General features: G+C 39.2%; 1 protein-coding gene across 2 annotated transcripts in view; it reads right to left on the minus strand.

The window, feature by feature from the left end:
• LOC113065998 (probable G-protein coupled receptor 158) overlaps positions 1-20,179 on the minus strand; it is a 99,978-nt gene that overhangs the window by 6,069 nt on the left and 73,730 nt on the right. For both annotated transcript variants that reach the window (XM_026237546.1, XM_026237547.1), the window contains exons 6-8: positions 9,424-9,533; positions 3,681-3,919; positions 849-987 (exon numbers count right to left, since the gene is read on the minus strand). In XM_026237546.1, coding sequence (XP_026093331.1) covers positions 849-987; positions 3,681-3,919; positions 9,424-9,533 — 488 coding nt within the window. The remainder of the gene's footprint in view (positions 1-848; positions 988-3,680; positions 3,920-9,423; positions 9,534-20,179) is intronic.

A 20,179-nucleotide genomic window follows, 5' to 3' on the forward strand; every position in this document is an offset into this window, starting at 1 on the left:
AATTATGTAAGAGCATGTGCACAGCTGCAATATAACAGAACTGAATTGATATTCGAATGATGTCATGTCATTCGTTTTTGTCAAAACTGTGCCTGAAAGGGCAAAAGGGATAATAATAAATTAGATGAAACCTTTCAAACCAGTAAGCTAAATGTATAATTTTAGTGCAATAATGCAACAGTAGAAGAGAGACTATATTTTGCAGAGTATCCAAATTTGTTCTGATTATTAAAGGATCTCAAAGCAAATTAATGAATACAATTTAATCAAAGCTTCTAGAAATCCTAACCTGAATTATTTATTTGGAGGATTTTCTATTAATGAAACAGATTGACGTTTCTTAGGACTCAGTGATCTCATCATAGTGGTTAACATCCCATTGGAAATGGAGATTTTCAAAGAATGGCAGCTTATATTTAGATTAGTACTTCACATAAATCATATGACTTGGAATATGGAGCACAAGCCATATAGACAACTTTTAAGGTGCTTTTGTGTTGTCTTGAACTTGAAAGCCTCAGTCCCCAATAACTGCAATTATGTGTAAGTTATTTATATCTGTATGCAGTTGAAACCAGATGTGGATGGGGCTTAAGACAGATGTTTGTCCAACTATATAAAAAATTATTTTAAATGTGAGTCTGTTTCTTTAAAGTAAACAAAGCAATTGTGTTTTGTATAATTCATAAACGTATTATATTCCAAAATTTCTGTAAATACCTAACAATAATACTAAATGGTACATCCAAGTTTTTTTTGGTAGAGAATACTCGCATGTTACATGGGTGGGAGATGGTCACACCACTTCTTGGAGAACAATGAGGAAGTCCTTGGTGGCATTCACTCACCTTAAAATGTGAAAAATGGAAGAAAGGATGAGTTCATTGTGCAATGCGATGGCCATATAGCGTGGCTCATGAAACGCTGAGGGGACCGTCCTCACCGCATAACACAGATAGACACCCCACAGGAGGAACAGGAACTCAGCTGTTTGAGAGAGGTAGTATAAAGTTAACACCAAACTGACTAGTTAGTACATGGGACTTTCCAGTACCCAGATCGAACAGAGAGTGATGTGGCTGTCAAAAACTTTGTTACAAACTAATATAGTGCTAGACTGAAAATGCTAGAATAATAGAGAAAAGAGATATTCAATAAATACAATAAAATCCATCTAGATTTGCTTACATTCTCTGGACACTTCTTGACAGACAATTGCAGATGAAGCAGTGGAAGGTAGTCCAAAGTTTTATAATTCTCCATCCCCTATTGGCACATCCTAAACAATATTAGCCAGTCAGCTGACCTGACATAAATAAACGTGTCCCCCAGTGAAGATTTGTCACCGTCAATCTGATGCTTACTGGTCCAGGTGTAAGATTGGGCACATTCAAATCTGCCATTCTTGAGGATACGACATTATGATAAACATTTGTGCTGAATTTGATTCGTCACAGCCCGACTGATGCTTCCTGTGAGATTCGCTATGTGTCTGCAATTAATGCCAAGGCAGCTTTGATTCATCACTTCCTTGGCTTGTATTACAAACATCACGACCTGTAATGATCTACTACAGTTGTTGTGTTTTGATTAGCATACTCTACTCTCACAATGTATGCAGCAAACAGTATTTACACTGTGCAGAATTATTATTATTATTTTTATTATTTATTTATTTATTTATTTTTGTATGAAAAACATATCAGAATGACATATATCATCTGTCAAAATCAATAGTATACACAACAGAACAGAATAAACAGACTGTTGTTTCCAATATTGCAATGCTTTTGACTTACTTGGTCTTCTATTTACAGTTATATTTACAGGCCTATTCATCAGCACACAACATCTCTGAATACTTCCATTCTAGCTACACATTACTGAAAAAGTCCTGGTTAAGGTTGTTAATTATCTTTTTCTTTTTTTTTTGCTTCTGATTTTGATGCTCTTAGCGCTCTCTTTCTGTTAGACCTCAGCTCAGCTTTAGACACTGTTTGTCATAAGACACTCCTGTCATGGCTTTCAGTAACTGGAATTTCTGGCACAGCCTTTGCCTGGTTTCCTCCTATCTGACAATGAGGCAACAATTTGTTATATACCAGAAGCACAAATCATATCCACCAAATCCATAATTTCTGGTGTACCTCAAGGTTCTGTCTTGGGGCTTCTTCTTTGTTACCAGTTAGACAAATAATCAAACACTAAGGTTTTAACTTCAACTGTTATGCTGATGGCATTCAGATTTATTTTAGCACACCTTCCACTTCAGTGTTTCCTCCACCTACCTTAACAACTTGCATCAAGGAACTCAAGCTTAGACTGGAGTCAAATTAACTTAAATTTAACTCCGGTAAAATGTAGGTAATACCGATCAGCTCTAAAGCTGTTGTATCTAAACGAATACATTTTCTGATCAACTGATGGATATGGATATTGATTTGATAATGCCCTCCACAACAGTAATACTTATTATGCAAATGATATACTTTAAAATATACACTTACTAGTGCTGTCAAAATGTATTTTATTTTATTTTTCAGTTTAACAAATTATATATATTTAACGCAATAAATGCAGCTAGGGTTGGCCACATAACTCGCAAATGCTGCTTCTGTCTCTTTTTTTCTTGACAAGAATTGAATTTATTTAGACGGAGAATGTCTTTATGTACACATTAAACAGAAGTGTTTTCAGATGTTCACTTCAATTTGACCTCCACGCCATGCTCTAAAAGAGGGAGCTTCAATAAAATAACAGTGAACTGTGGCCAGATGAGATGTTGTCAGGCCATATGTCATTAAAAACAAATTTCCCTGTCTTGTCAGACATTATACTAAGTATGTAGCACAGTACAAACAGTGGTGTGCACTGTATAATTCCATATTAAATTGCAAACGAAAATAAGAGGATGAAATGATGGTAGTTATGTCATCAGTTAAGTCATGGAGTTACCAAAAATGAGATTAACGCTGCCTATTTGTTATACATGAGTCACATTTAACAACACTTAAATGCAGTGGTATTCAAAACTGTCCTGCAATTAATCACTTTTAATTTCAGAAAAAAAAAGGTTAATCAATTGACAGCGCTATATGTTAACACTTAAATACAGGTGTGAATCTATGTCATGTATTTCAATATATTTGTAATTACACATTTGTAATGAAGTTATAATTTTGTGCATTTATTTTGTGCATTAGTTTAACTTTAAATGTAATACTGCATAACACACTCCAGTACAATAAAAGTGTACCCTCTTTGAGTGCAGTTTATTGGTCTTTTATTTCATAATTCATATGATCTGCAAGCACTTGTTTATTGTACATGTAAGATTTAACTTGACAGACCTAGTATACATTCACTTTCATTATATGGAAAAGAACAGTGGGAACATTTAGCTAAATACTGCTTTTTGTGTTCCATTTAGGAAAAAAAGTCATATGCGTTTAGAATGACAGTAAGGTGAGTGAATGACCCATAAGTATAAGTTTTGTGTCAGTAATTCATTTAAACAGTGCCTTGATGAGATTCTCTGTACTTAATTTCATTAAATAAGAGTCCATATTTGGAAGCATTTTATCCAGACTGTTTGATTCCATTAGTAATTTATTCCAGCTTGTGCTCATTAAAATGCCAAAAACTCATACAAAAAGCTCCAAAGTAGCAGGTTTACTCACCCACAGCAATCATGTAGTCCCAGCGGTCCAGCAGACACATGCTGAACTGTAGCCGATCAGTGGTGAGGCCCACACTGATGAGAGCGAGATGTCTGTTTGGATTCTGACAAACGGCGGCAGTCCAGGCTATTGCGAACCATAACACAATCAGCAGAATGACACACAGTAGACGCAACACTCTCCAGCTGGTCATGTAGGGGATCCGTTGAGCTGTGCGTGACAGGAACACTTTGAGAACCCTGAAAAACAGAGACAACCATTGTATCATCACTTCCATATTGGAACTGATGTGGGATTGGATCAGAATTTGTTTTTGTGTTTTATTAAAATGTTTTGTTAAAGTATTACAAAACTTTTAATGAATGCCTCGTAAAAAAAATAAAAAATTTAATTAAAAAAAAAGATCTTATCAATGTGTACATTTTCACCCCAATGAAGGATTATCACATTTCTGTCCAGATCTGAAGATAATTAATTCATTTCTGTTGCCTTAATTATGAATGCCATTAAGTATTCAGCATATATCATACCTTCAAGCCCACATTTTATTCTGTGCATGCTCTGTGCAAGATCCTCCTTTATCCTATTCTTCTGGAGACCAGATTTAGTTGTCTAAACCATTCAATAAAATGTAATACACTGAGGCCATTTTGGTACCTCCTGTTATTTATTTTCCCAATTTGGTGTGTAGTTTAAAATGTACTTTACCCTGATGAACTAGTTCTGGAACATACAGCTCTGACATTTTATAGGACACTTACTTTAATTGAAAATGACAGATAATAGAAACTTTAACTGTGCTTAAAAGGGTTTCACGGCAGCTAAATCAGGAGAGGCTAATGCTGCAAGGTCACAAAGGAAATTGATATGATGGCCTTCTTTTAGCATCCAAAGTCTGAATAATAGTCTTTTTGCATATGAAATGTAATAGGGATAACAAAGCTATAGTGTAGTGTGTATATAGGCCTAATTCATGACTAAAATCAAAAGAACAATGCTTCTAGGTGCCTATGTTTTTGCTTTCTACACAAGTACACAAGCACACATTCAGTACAATTAAAGGTACCTCTTTTTTTACAATGGTATTCAAGTCAAGTCACTTTTATTGTCACATCACCACATCACATGTGCCTTGGTGAGTGAAATTCTTCTGAGCTTGTGCCAGAAATTGCAGAAACAATGAACATATAACCATACAGACTTCAACAGGTGAAGATGTGCAATATTGACATACATGTAGTCAGTACACACAGTGTATTAAATGCAGTGTGTATGTATAGTCCAGTGTTGAACTGTTAAAGTTAAAGTGCAGTGTGTGGCATATCATATTGTGGGAGTATGCTGTAGGGCATTGGTTCCCAACCTGGGGTTCACGGGGGGGCACTGGCGGATATGCTTTGAGGTGAATAAAGATGCAGAAAATGTTCCACTAATAATTTTATATACAAATATTTTTTCTAAGTTTTTTTTAAAAATCACATGCTTACAATGCCAAGATAAGGCAGTCAAAAATAATCTCTTATATAAAATTATTAAAATTTTGTGTGTCACTTGCTCAATGTGCTTGTCATAGTAATGGCAAAAACAAAAGGAAAATGGCAGAGAAACGTAAATGTGGTGATTCTTCAGAGGCGAAGAAAAAGTTAAGACACTATTACAAAACCTACATAAATTTTGGTTTTATTGAAGGCCAAGACAAGCCTCGGTCAGGATGTGTCTTTTGTGGTGAAAAACTGGCAAACGACAGCATCTTGAAGTGCAAAGAAGCAATCGATGCTTTTATGCGCAAGCTGGAGTACAGGGCTGGAAATATGTCACAGGGACATTTACAACACTTTCCACTGCTGCTTCAACATTCTGGGGGTACCGTGTGTGCATCTTTGCATGCCGAGTTTTGCCGTCACGTGACTGCGCTACAGAAGGAATTATAAAGTCCCTCTTTGAGGATGTTGAAGGATTATCTAAGGAGTCGTGGGTTATGGATCCCTTCACATCCAGGTTTGAAGATGTGGAATACCTTGGCTGTGAAGATGAGCTCGCTGAACTACAAACTGATTCACTGTCAAAAAAGTACTTCCAGGAGAATGGATTCAAAAGGCTTTGGCTAGCCAGGGGACCTGTTGTCGCACCTAAACTCACAAACTATGCCATTACAAAGATAATTCTTCCTTTCAGTACTGCCTACCTCTCTGAGACAGCCTTCAGTACCCTTATGGCTCTAAGAACAAGTCACGCAACAGACTGGAAGTCCACAGCGATATATATATATATTATGAGGGGCACCAAGGAAAAAGGTTGGGAACCACTGCTGTAGGGTGTATTAGTTCTGACTGTTCATTAGTCTGATAGCCTGAGGGAAAAAGCTATCCCTCAGTCTGCTAGTTGATAGGATTGTGGGGGTCATTCCAAACTTCCTCAGCCGTCTCAGGAAGAAGAGGCGCTGATGTGCCTTCTTCAGCACTGCATCAGTGTGTGTAGAGCAGGTGAGATCCTCACTGATGTTAACGCTGAGGAACTTGAAGCTGCTTACCTGTTCCACAGGTGTCTTGTCGATGGTGATGGGTGTGTGTTCTCTGCTCTGTCTCCTCAAATCCACCACCAGCTCCTTGGTCTTGTCGATGTTGAGTGAGAGGTGGTTCTCCTGACACCATTTAGTCAGGGTGCTCACCTCCTCTCTGTAGGCCATCTCATCGTTGTTGGTGATAGTTAAGGGTGTGTTTCTTTCTTGGTATTTGTTGGTTTTGATCGTCCTTGTGTTGTAGGCGGCCGCAGAGATACAGGACACCTGACTCCCATTAGGAGGTGGAGATAAATATTGTGGTTCCATGCAATGAAAGGAGGCACGGAGAGTTGACTTCATCTCCGGCTGGCCTCCAGTTGCCTCGCTTTGGGATCGATCGTTGTCTGCATTTTGTTTTGTGTAAATCCCTAGATTTTGTAATAAATATTAATTATATTAATTCAGTGGTGTGGCTGTCCCATCTTTGTTGCAGTTACGAGCTGGCCGTAACAGTCATCAGCGAATTTGACGATGACGTTGGAGCTGTGTGTGGCTGTACAGTCATGTGTGTACAGGGAGTACAGGAGTGGGCTGAGGACACAGCCCTGAGGAGCACCAGTGTTGAGGGTCAGCGGGGATGAAGTGTTGTTGCCCATTCTGACCACCTGACTTCTGCCTGTCAGGAAGTCCAGGATCCAGCTGCACAGAGATCTGTTTAGTCCCAGAGTCTGGATTTCGCAACAAGTGTGGCAGACACTATGGTGTTAAATGCTGAGCTGTAGTCTACAAACAGCATTCTCACATAGGCGTTCTTATTTTCCAGGTGGGAGAGAGCAGTGTGTAGGGTGAAAGCAATAGCATCGTCTGTAGAACGGTTGCTGCGATATGCAAATTGTAGCGGGTCCAATGAGACAGGCAGCACAGAGCAGATGTAGTCTCTGACGAGTTTCTCAAAACGCTTGCTGAAGATGGGTGTGAGAGCAACAGGCCTCCAGTCATTTAAGAATGTGATTTTGTTTTTCTTTGGTATGGGCACAATGGTAGATTGGAAGCATGAGGGAACCACAGATAGACAGTTAAAAAAAATGTCTGCGAAAACACCGGCTAGTTGGAATGCGCATGCTCGAAGCACATGGTCTGGGATGCCTTACGGATATTTACCCTTTGGAAGCATCGGGTTACATCTGCGACAGAGACGTAGAGTGCACTCACATCTTCTGCAGCAGCCGCGGGAGCACGCTCTGTGTGGGCAGTGTTGTGAGCATTGAAATGAGCAAAAACGTTATTTAGCTCATCCGTTAGAGAGGCGGCAATGTTCACAGTAGCTGGATTATTCCCTTTAAAGTCTGAGATGATATTGATGCCCTGCCACATGCTTCTTGCATCGTTGGTGTTGAATGGTTCTTCAACTTCGTTTTTCTGTTGTCTTTTTGCGACTTTGATGACTGTTGATAAAGAAACAAATGCCCCCACCTCTGCTTTTCCCTGTGAGCTCTTTCGTTCTGTCCGAGCGGTGCACGAAGAACCCTGTAAGCTGCAGACATCCAGGTTTCTGTGAAGCAAATAATGCAGCAGTCCTTTGTTTCTTATTGGTATGAGATACGTGCCCACAGTTCACAGAGTTTGTTGTCCAGTGACGGAACATTAGCCAGCAAAATGGGAGAGGGGGTCGGAGGGGATGACGTCTGAGTCTGACAAGGACACTGGCTCTCTTCCCTCTTTTCTGGCAACATTTCCTCGGTCGCACCCATGCAGCCCAGACAAAGGGCACTGATGCGCTGTAGGTAAACAAGGTGCCAGCTTTCAAGAACTCAAAGTCCGGTTTGCATTTCGTGACGTAGAAACCTATGCTTAGAAGCATGTGTCTGTCGTAGACAGTTATACAAAGAACATCCAACACGTAGAACAACAAAACATCTTGGATCTAATTGTGAATCTGTGCCACTGTGATGAAGCAAGAAACTAGGACAATGTAAGATAATTACCACAAACACAATCTTTACAATCCATAGCCACAAGGAACATTGAACACACACATCGCTGGAGATCGATGAATTATACCAGACTAGGGAAATTCAGAACAGGGAACACTTTAAATGCACAATTTAATCAGGGGAAGACAAGACACACCTGGAATCAATAACAAAATGAACAATGGAAAACACATGGGACAAATTACAAAATTTGAACTGAACAAGGACAGAAACAGGAAAATCTAATGTGGACATGAAGGGAGCACATGGGGATGAAACAGCTAGTTGAGGGTGAAGTCATCAAGGGCCGTTGTTGCAGCCAGCCCTTCAGAACTCTCAGGAATACTCAACAGAGGGGAGATTCAGGCGAGCTACGGCGGTGAAACGAGTGGACATTTCCATCGCCATGGGGAAAAAACAGTAAAAAGCAGAAAAACAAACACAGGGAAAAGACAGCACTCACTTTTTTTTAGCTCCGGTATTCTATCATGCTGTGCTACTGTGTTGGAGCAAGGAACTAGGAGAACGCAGGAGAATTACCAAAAACACAATCTTTATAATTTTTAATCACAAGGAACATGGAACACACACGTACATGTAGCTGGAGATCGACAAACAATACCCGACAAGGGAAACTGAGAATAGGAAAGACTTTAAATACACTACTTGATCAGGGGAAGAAAAGACATACCTGGAATCAATGATAAAATGAACACTGGAAAAAAACCTGGGACAAATGATTGAAAATTGGAACTGAACGAGGACAGGAACAGGAAAACCAAATATGGACATGGAGGGAGCACATGGGGAGAAAAACACACACAAATGACAGGTATGCAAAGTCATGGAGGTTCAGAATTTTTAAAAAGCATAATTGTGTATATGAAAAAAAAAGAAAGAAAAAGACAACAACTACTTGAAATAGAAAATTATAAAATCATTTTAGAGTCTAGTTAAAAAAAGTTATATTTTATTTTAAAGAATATTTTACTATTCCAAAAATAAATTCATTTAAAATGAACAAATTTTGTTATACAGCACAGTGTCCAAAGTTGCTGTCAATATTTTTTATTTTGGTTTAGTAATGGTTAAATAACTTGTTACAGATCATCTTTTCTGCTCAGATAAGCCATTCTCAATATCTCATTCTAGATTTTTATCAAACTAAATAATTAATCATTACTAAGACTGTGACCAAAATAACAACGTTTTAAGTTATACATGTATCTGGAAGAGTGACTCATTTTTTATAATGTAATAATTATTGTACCTATAGAGTTTGAGGGTGACGGTTCCATAGACTGTGGCAAATCCGAGCAGACGAACCCACCGCAGCAGGATACATCGGAAAACACTCGGCTGGAAGTATAGAATCACCACCTGGAAGACAACAAGCAAGTGCTCAAATGGAATATGCATTTATTTTAATAACTATATATCTATTTATTCAGATAAGATGATGGATGATATGAGTCCCCTGCTGTTTTGTCCTTGACTGAAAATAGATAAAACAAAAGAAAATAAAAAGGTTTTATTTTGATTGATTTAAATATATGGTTAAATTTAAGTATATGACATTAAAGACAACAGATACAATAATTAAGGTAGTTATAACAATTGCCCTCACAAATGTAAAAAATATATTAATTGCCCTTGGAAATACAAAAATACAATGTACTGGAGTGGTGCCGTCTCCTGTAGTCTGATCGTCTTTTACAGCAACAAAATTGTAGTAAGATTTTTTGAAAAAAAAAAATATATATATATAATAATAATAAAAATACATAAATATATAAAATAAAAATGAATGTGCTGTAGCTACCTAGCCAGCCTAGCAAAAAAATTAAATTTAAATAAAAAACCCACCAAAAAAAACATCAGATAACTATTGATAACAACATAGTGTACGTGTTACTGTAATTAATTGCTGCAAGAAAGAATGCTATGCAACAGATATGCTATGGTGCTTTGTCTATCTTGCTGTCATATAACATCTCAAAAGCATGTCTCGAGACCTTTGTGTTCTGTGCTGTGCTTAAAAAAAATATTCCTGAGAACTGCATCTTGCGTTTTTTGTTAGATACAAAGTTGTGTTCTGTGTGAACATCCCCTTAAATCTATTTATTGTTTAATTTGCCCAATAAACAAATTAACAGCTAACATCCCATAACATTTTCTTTTTTTCTTTTTTTTTCTTTTGGTTTGTTTGATTCTGGGAACACCTGAAGGTACATAAATCAGAAATTCACTTTTAATTTTTTTGGCTCATCACTCTATCCAGATTTACATCAAGCATCAAACCTATTACTAAATGCAAAAATCTCTATGATGTGTCTGTGATGTGAGCTTTTATTGATCTGTCCATCCATCATCCTTATTGGTTATAGTTCTCCAAACAAACCCGCCAGATGCCAAGGTATCTACTAGAGAATTCCAGCACATCACTGTATTTCCGTTGCATCCACAGAGGGAGAGAGAGACTAAAGGTGAACTGTAATTGAAGCAGAATCTCACAGCTGTGCCGTCCTCCTGCCCCCCGTGTGCTGGCCTCCACTCAGTCTCTCAATGTGCAAACAGCGACGCAATGCTCTGTGTGTAATCTAACAACAACAGTCTGCTCACTTCTCAGGAAGCTCTGTTATTTGATTGCTTATGAAAAAATGATTTTGAGTGTATGAATTGCTCCAGCACGGACACTTCTGTCATAATTAACTTGAGAAAAACTAGCGACAGATACTACAGACACTACCACACAAATCTTAAAGGCTGACATTATTGAACAGTGAAGTTACACATTATCAAATTCTGCTGCATAAAGTCAACATGAGAATTGGTCCAGCGGTTGGTTACTCATTTAACACTGTGCAATGTGACATTTAGTAAGTAAAGACATTTAGTGAGTAAGTAAAACAGGATATTCTGTAAGAAAAAAATAAGGGTGGGTCTTTTTTTTATCAATCATGCATTCATTAAGATAAATGCAACAATCAATCGAGGTGTTTTTTTTTTCTTTCTTTTTCTTTCTTTTTTTTTCTTTTTTCGTAAAATAATATTAATTCATCTTGTGCTTCTTTGTCACACATTTCATCCTCAAACAGCTTAGAAAGAGTGGTTTGTGAATTTGAATCCCTTAGTTATAGTCATTCAGTTGCCCTTTCATAGATAAGTGTTTTTATAGACAATATAATATATAATACCACAAGACCTTTTATTAAATCTTTTATTAAAACAGGTATCAAAATCAATCTAGATGTATATTCATAGAACACCAACTATTCAAAGTAAATACACAGTATCAATTGAATGCTAGAGAGTAAACAATAAGTCTTTAAGCTGGATTTAAAAGCATCCAGTGATGGAGAGGCCCTGATGTTCAAAGGTAGACTGTTCCAGAACTGTGGGGAAACTACAGAGAAAGCTTGATCACCTTTTGATTTACAATGAGAACGAGGGACAGATAAAATTAACTGATCACAAGATCTACATGACCCAGAGGCTGCATATGGCCTAATAAGAGCACACATTTAATCCTGGGCAGAATTATACAATAGCTTGTATGCAAAAATAATAATATTAAAGTCTATTAAAGTCTATCTATCTATCTTGTGGGCGTTTTAATGCTTCTAGTGTTAATAGTGTTTTAGCCAGAAACCGCAGGGGATTTTTAATTTATATAAATGTTTTATTACTTTAGCAAAAATGTAGATAGAGGCACGTTTCTCCAATGAACCTACTGTATGTTGCTCATGGGATAATAAATCAGATACACAAATAAAAATATTGCAAGAAATATACATCATCTGAGTGTTTTGGACTATTTTACATTATACTGGCATATTTGCATAATGTGATGCTCTGCTTACAGCATACTACAAAGGTAGGTAAGTATGATATGTCAAATATTGGGACGTGTAGAAACAATTATTTTGCCTTTTAATCCAGTTTTGTGCAAAAAATATCTTAGCATTTAAAAATGTGAAGTGATGAAATGATACTACTGTTATGAACAAACCTTCATCCAGTAACATTAAAATAATGTTTATTCAATATTATATGTTCTAAAACTAATTGCTATAATGTTTGCAAAATTATAACATTTAATTTTCCCTTAGCGTTTGCAACAATTTTTAAAACTGGATATTTAAAAAAAAAAAAAAAAAAAAAAAAAAAACATTGACATTTTGAATGTTCAGATAATGTCACGATCATCAGCTGGAATGCCCATAAACTCCAATAGAGGGCACTCCACTCAGGACTTTTGTGTCCATTCCCTTTTTTGAACTCCAATTCCCATCCTGCCTCATTCCTGGGACTGATTGCACACACACACACACACACCTGCAGCTAATACACACACATATAAGCAGCACTCTCAAGCTGTGTCCAAATTCAGGGTCTACATCCTTCGGAGGACTCATTTAAAGGATGTTACGTCACAGCGCCGCGACGAAGGCTGTCCAAATTCGTAGGATCCTTCAAATGCGGCCCACAAATGCGTCCTCCTTTTCCCCGAATTGGAAGGATGGGTGTGGTGGATCCTTTCGCGTCCTACCTATCCCATAATTCTTTTCGGCAGGACGAAGCGAGCAGTAGCGGAGTGGGGGAGGAGTATTATTTTAGATGTTTTTTAAAAACTGGCTTTTCAAAAATATATATTTTCAGTGGTTTTCTAGCATTTTGTTTTCGCGTTATTTGTATGTGTATATGTAAAAAAAAAAAAAAAAGTTTACTTTCGTAAACTAGCTTCTTCCTTACTGCCTGTGTGAATATCCCCTTACACACAGCTTATTTATTAGTGATTGAAGCTGTTTTTAACGCTTCTAAGGACGAAAGAGCAGACAGAAGGGTTTATAAAGCTCCAGGGAGAGAACGATGAGCTCTTCACCCGCGTCTTGCTTAGCAGCTGTCACGGTTGCTAGGCGACAGGATATGAGCAACGGGTAAGGGAAGGAACTGAAAGAAGGGTAGGCTGTCCAAATTCACAAACACCGACTTGCGGTTTTTGCGGTCGTCGGAGGACCCATCCTCCTTCAACCGGGTAGGAAGGATCCTAAGGAGGATGCAGACCCTGAATTTGGACACAGCTTTAGTCTTTGCAAAGTCTTGTTTAGTTCTGTCTGGCATTTCTGAGCGTTTTCCCTGTGTTTGTTCCTTCCGTGTCTGATCTTGGATTGTGTATACCGACTGCGATTCTCTGCTGCCTGCCCCGACCTCTGCTTGTTACTGGTTCTGATGTTGGATATCCCCTTACATACCTAATGCTGTCCTCTGATCATTGCCTGTTTGACCATTCTGTTAATAAAATCCTGCATATGGATCCGAATGTCTCTGACTCCATGTTACAGAAGACTTTGCCAAACCAGGATCCAGCAGCTTTATTGAGCCCCAGACCAGATATGGAGCCAGCTCCAAGTTCATTCGACCCCGTAAGTGCCTTCAGTATAGCCACCTTATGACTGGGGATGGGGATTTGGTAAAGGACTGTTTCTGGAGTGGTCTTGATGCTAATATAAGCTTAAATTTACCAGAGGAAGACCCTAGCTGGACCCTGAAAAAGTTTATTGACTTTGTTTTGCGGTCTTGTGGCTTTCACTTTACAGTTGAGGAGGTTACTACTCCGAGGTGTCCAGCTTCTTTCCGTTCTGTGGTCCATGTACGCCGCTGCACAAGATGGCCACCAGGCCAGCGCCGCTTCACAAGATGGCCGCCAGCCCAGCGCCACTCCACAAGATGGCCGCCACCCCAGCGCCACTGCACAATATGGCCACCAGTCCAGAGCCACTGCACAAGAGTCCGGTCAGGTCCCCGTTGACTTCCCAGAGGCAGGTCAGGTCCCCGTTGATCGTCCAGAGTCAGGACAAGCCACCATTAAAATTAAATTTAAAATTAAATGTATGCATTTAACAGACGCTTTTATCCAAAGCGACTTACAGTGCATTCAGGCTATCAGTTTTTACCTATCATTTTCATTAAGACCCATGAGTCAAGTTAAACCACAGTTAAACTTCATGAGTCAAGTCAAGTCACTGTTGATCTTCCAGAATCAAGGTCCAGTCAAGTCCCTGTTGATCTTCCAGAATCAAGGTCCAGTCAAGTCACAGCTGACTATCCAGGGTCAGGTCAAGTCACCATTAATACCCATGAGTCAGAGTTACCCAAGTAAAACCACAGTTAAACGTCATGAGTCAAGTCACAGTTGATCTTTATGAGCCCAGTCAAATCACTATCGATCTTCCAGAACTTCATCACGTCTAAACAGATCTTCCAGAGCCTTGTCACGTCTCAGCTGAACTTCCAGAGCCTTGTCACGTCTCAGCTGAACTTCCAGAGCCTTGCCACGTCTCAGCTGAACTTCCAGAGCCTCATCACATCCTGTCTGTTGCACCCAGCAATGTTCTCTCAGCATGTTGTGTTGCTGTCAAGGAGACTGTTACTGCTGTGGAACCTCCAGAGGTGGCGGCAACTGCTGCAGAACCTTCGGAGGTGTCAGTAGTCTCCATCCACGAACTCATGTTCTGTCCTGTAATGGCCACGAAGGCCATCCACCAACTGGCATATTTGCATTTGATGCACAGCTTACAGCATACTACATAGTAAGGTAAGTATGATATGTCAAATATTGTGACGTTTAGAAATTATCAACAATTATTTTGCCTTTTAATCCAGTTTTGTGTAAAAATATGACACTGTCTGTCCTGTTACGGCCACAGAGGTCATCCATGAACTCACCGCCTGCCCTGTCACAGCTATGGAGGCCGTTTGGGAACTCCCTAACCTCCTCCTCACGGCCACGGAGGCCGCCATTAACCTGTTCATGTTCTCTGTTTCAGTCCTACCTGACCAGACTTGCTCTCCTGTGCCATCGACTCCACTGTGGTGGTCCTCTGCTCTGCTCTGGTAGGCTTCTGTCTCATCTGCTCGGCTGCGGAGATCCTCTGCTCCACCCTGGTGGGCTTGTGTCTCGTCCACTCAGCTGTGGTGGTCCTTTGCTCTGCCCTGGTGGGCTCCCACACCACCTGCTCTGCCCTGGTGGGCTCCTGTTCCCAAGTTAAGCCCACGTTAGGCCCCACGCTGTTCCCCATGTTAGGCCCACGGCAGGCTCCTGTCACAATCATCAGCTGGAGTGCCCATAAACTCCAATAGAGGGCACTCCACTCAGGACTCTGGCATTTTTATGTCCATTCCCTTTTTTGAACTCCAATTCCCATCCTGCCTCATTCCTGGGACTGATTGCGCACGCACACACACACACCTGCAGCTAATACACACACATATAAGCAGCACAGTCACTCTCAGTCTTTGCGTTTTCCCTGTGTTGGTTCCTTCTGTGTCTGATGTTGGATTGTGTATACCGACTGTTATTCTCTGCTGCCTGCCCCGACCTCTGCTTGTTACAGGTTCTGATTTTAGATATCTCCCCCTTACATACCTGACGCTGTCCTCTGATCATTGCCTGTTTGACCATTCTGTTAATAAAGTACTGCATATGGATCCGAACGTCTTTGACTCCATGTTACAGATAACACTGAGAAACATCATTTTCGTAACTTAATGGAAATGTTAGCACAACATTTTATTTATTTTTTGTTATCAGATTTACACTGCAAATTGAAGGTCAAATAAAGCAAACTGCATTCTGGAATACATTACAGCAATGCGCTCTGGTAGTATAAAGCACATATTTGCAAATACTAGTAGGTCAACCAAGAGCTCCATGCGTACAGAAAATTCACACATTGTGCACAGTATAAATAAATGTAAAAACAGTAAAAGTAGTATGTTACCCATCATGCCCTGCATGCCACTCACAACTTAGATTAATCTTATGCATAATGGACTTTCATTGATGACCAGTTGATCAGACAAAGATAAATGAGAATTAATGTAACTTGACCTGTGTGCGTGTGTGTGTTTATGTCGGCACAAAAGCCCTATCCAAAACATGAAAGAAAAAGAAGAACAAACATCTGAGGCTGTGTAATTATCAGTGTTTTGCAGATGTGCCATGACCCCCCTTTCGGGACCGTTCATGTTAATCCTATTAGCAGAGGCATTAATGGCTGTCCCACAACAGTTGAAAAATATGCAGGCATGTGTTTATTTTGGCTCACTAGCTCTGAGTCAGACAAGGGATGTGGGGGTTGAGAGAAGCCAACGGAAATCAACGTTGCCTGGATCGGTGAGGTGAGACTATATTTTACATTGTGCAGGAAAGTCTCACCCCACTCAGAGCATTACAAAACACACAGTGCTGTAAGTGGCTGATTCCTCAGAGGAGTTGTGAACACAAACAAAACGCAGTTGCTGTGGCAAGATATGACGGAGAGCCAGACAGTAACCAGGATAAGAAAAAGCACTGTTATCTCATACTATATGTTAGTGTGGTGACATAACTAAAACTTTTTCAGCCTTTTCACAATATTTGGTCTTGCTAAAAATAGAGTATGTTTACTCTGTAATCAGTGGTAGAGCTATTTTTTTTTATTTATTTTTTTTATATACATGGGGTGGCCAGAGGCTAGCCAAGGCTAAATCAGGGGGTCCACAGACCATAACAGAAAACAACTACTCAGCAGCACACATTGACTCCAACCTTGCATAAAAAAGCATGAATAAATGCAACGACTGCTGACTACTTCACATTACCCCACATTAGATATACATTCCTAATGTGAGTTCAGATGTTAGTCTGTTGGAACTTATTTCTCTTATTTCAATCATCTGATTAACCAGCGGTTTAAGCAAAAGTTCTATCATTAACTTATATGGTGAATTTTGTAAATGTTAGGAAACCTCAAACTTCAACTTACTTCAGAAAGGACAGCCAACTTTTGAGATCAGACTGAAGTGAGAATTATTCTGGAATAATTAACAAGCTTTTGATTAAGTACATGTTACTTGTTCCCAATTTTTCTAAACTAAACTATACTGGGAGCCCTATCGTTGAGGTTAAAATTAACAGTTGATTTGTATACAAGTTCACCATTTTAAAACAATTTTAAACTTATAAAGTTTTATTAATTATAATGAAAATAGCAAATAGCAATTATAAAAAAAGAATACGGAACGCTCATTGAGTGATTACATTAGACCCTATACATTTAGTAAGCTGTAGTGTATCTTTTTACATATCCTTGGGTGTCCATTCATGTTGATTTCATGCTAATTAGAATGCACTCCTGCTTCACTTGAACTAAGGCAAAATGGGAGAAAACATGAACCTTAACTCTATTTATCATTTAAAATTCTTAATAAAACTAACAGAGTTTGAATGCTGAGACTTTCCCTGAAAGCACAAATACTGTACATCATGGTGACGTCCATTTGATGTCTGCATTTATATCTGCAAGGCCTATTTTCTTGAGTCAAGTCACCTTTATTTATATAGCGCTTTAAACAAAATACATTGCGTCAAAGCAACTGAACAACATTCATTAGAAAAACAGTGTGTCAATAATGCAACCAAAAAAAAAAAAAAAAGTGAGTGTTTGCTCATCTACAATAAGTCTATAGAATGTTCCCTATCAGATGTCAAATAGACGTTTAGAAAATGTCTTGATGTTTATGATTTGGAATGTATGTAAAACTTACATATTAAGCCCAGGACAAACTGCACGATTTTCGGCTGTCTCAGATGAAAGACTGGTATCATGAAACAATCATGGTGATTTCTGTGATCAAGCCTCCTGAACAGGGATCCTATGTTGTACAGTGAGAGCTTCAAAGACGGCTGTTTTCATGGTCTTGCGACCAAAGATATTCTACGATAATTTTCTGACAGTGTCAGAAATTCAGCATGATCATGGTACAGTGTGATTCATTATGTTCTTTTTGTTTACGGCTAGTGCATGCTGATGTTTTATTCTTCTACAGTAACATGTGTTTCGTAGCCTATGGGTCAATAGGTTTCACAATTGTACAGTATGCATACATGTCATACCCAAGTTTATCAGATCCATGTTGCACAGTGTGATTTGCAACGATATATAGGATTGTTAAAATGCTTTACAGATGAACTGATCGTTGACAGAGATCTTGTAGACATACATGCAAAGGGGGTTCAATGGGGGTTCGATGCCTTGCTCAAGGGCACCTAAGTCATGGTATTGAAGGTGGAGAGTGCATGTACAGTTCTCTCTCCACCTTCAATACCATGACTTAGGTGCCCTTGAGCAAGGCATCGAACCCCCAACTGCTCCCCGGGCGCCGCAGCATAAATGGCTGCCCACTGCTCCGGGTGTGTGCTCACAGTGTGTGTGTGTGTGTGTTCACTGCTCTGTGTGTGTGCATTTCGGATGGGTTAAATGCAGAGCACAAATTCTGAGTATGGGTCACCATACTTGGCTGAATGTCACTTCACTTTTTTTTTAAAGTGATGTCAGGGGTGTTCAGTGTCACCCTGGACACACTTCTGGCTCTGCCACCATCTTAAATTTTTTTCTCAATCAAAAGAACCATATTTTCAGCCAAATATGCAGTGTTGCCAAGTTGACTCAAAATAAATTGAGTACAGTAACGTGATTAAAATATTCCAGTCACAATAATCAGATTTATATACACTGAATACATGTAGTTACAATTATTAAATATTGGAAATATAATGTTTCTTTAAAATAAATGCCCAGGACATCAAGGAATGTCTACATTAACACTATAATATGTTATTTAGAGCAGCATTTAAAACAAGCAAACAAACAACAACAATAACAAAAAACGCCAAAACCTCACTCTTGATATGAAGGTGTTTAGCTGAATGTCAGAAGAGTACAAAACAAAATAGGGAAAGAGACAGTTCTGACATTTCCACAGTTCGCCTGGAGAACTTATGTCCACTCTAAATATTAGTAATGAGACAAACTTAATGAAGAGACCTTGACTTTTCTCAGAAAAACTGAATCTGAAAGAGAGAGAGAGAGAGAGAGAGAGAGAGAGAGAGAGAGAGAGGCGCACAGAGAAGCAACTGACGCATGTTTCATCTTTGAGGATGTGACAGAGCCCTCATGCATCAGAAAATCATGATGTCGGAACACACCTGCTAAACAACACACATGCACTGTCAGCACTCACTAATTTCATGTTACTGCATATTCATAAATCAGTACATCTGAAAAATCTGTAAGTACATCTGAAAAATCTGTAGCATCTTAACAAAACTATAGCATTGATATTTAATTGATTATTATCAGGGCCGTTTGAAGGAATTTGGGGGCCCCAAGCAAATTACGTGTCATTCTGTGTTAAACTGTAAATTCCGTTTTTATGACTGGATTTCCATCGAAACACGCCACGACGTTCTCTTTATGTTTGCCTGAGCCCTCAAATCAAAACACTGCTGACTCCTTGCAGTCTGCGATTTCTGATCTGCGTTTTCCTTATCCCGTAAAAAAAAAAAAAAAAAACATATTACAGTAACCATATTCCTTCCGTTCGAAAAAAAAAAAAAGCAGAGATCACTTGACTTGGTTGGCCTGCTGCTGTCAGCGACAACTGAGAGGGGCCCCCTTGAGGGGGATCCCAATAACAGTGTCATTACATGTTACTGCATTGACGATCAAAGGGGCGCTCACACAGTGTCGTGCATTTTATTCTTAACCAGTCGTTGTCTTGGGGCCCCAGGTCAGCTCGGGGCCCCAAGCAATTGCTTGGTTTGCCTGCCTTGTTGCGATGGGCCTGATTATTATGATAGGACACTATGTAGATACGAAGCAAAGTAGAAGAGAAAGGGGGATGATATTGGGAAAGGTCCATAAGCCAGGACTCAAACCCGGGATGCCCAAAGCACAACAGCACTATGTGCAGTACGCACAAGGATTTCTGCATCTATATTATTGAATTTTTAAAGATTTTAAAGGTTAAAACTCCAAAATTCCAAGCGACATTGTTTCAAATGTTGCATCATAAGTGTGACTAATGCAGGGAACCCCTGCCTGACTTATACGGGTACATTGAGTGTGTCGCTTGCCTATGCAATACTCATGTTGAGGCTGCGTTCACTGGGACAGAATGCTCTCATGGCAAGAGCATGA

Source organism: Carassius auratus, chromosome 49 (assembly GCF_003368295.1).
Source record: "Carassius auratus strain Wakin chromosome 49, ASM336829v1, whole genome shotgun sequence".
In the NCBI taxonomy this organism is placed as follows: Eukaryota; Metazoa; Chordata; class Actinopteri; order Cypriniformes; family Cyprinidae; genus Carassius; species Carassius auratus.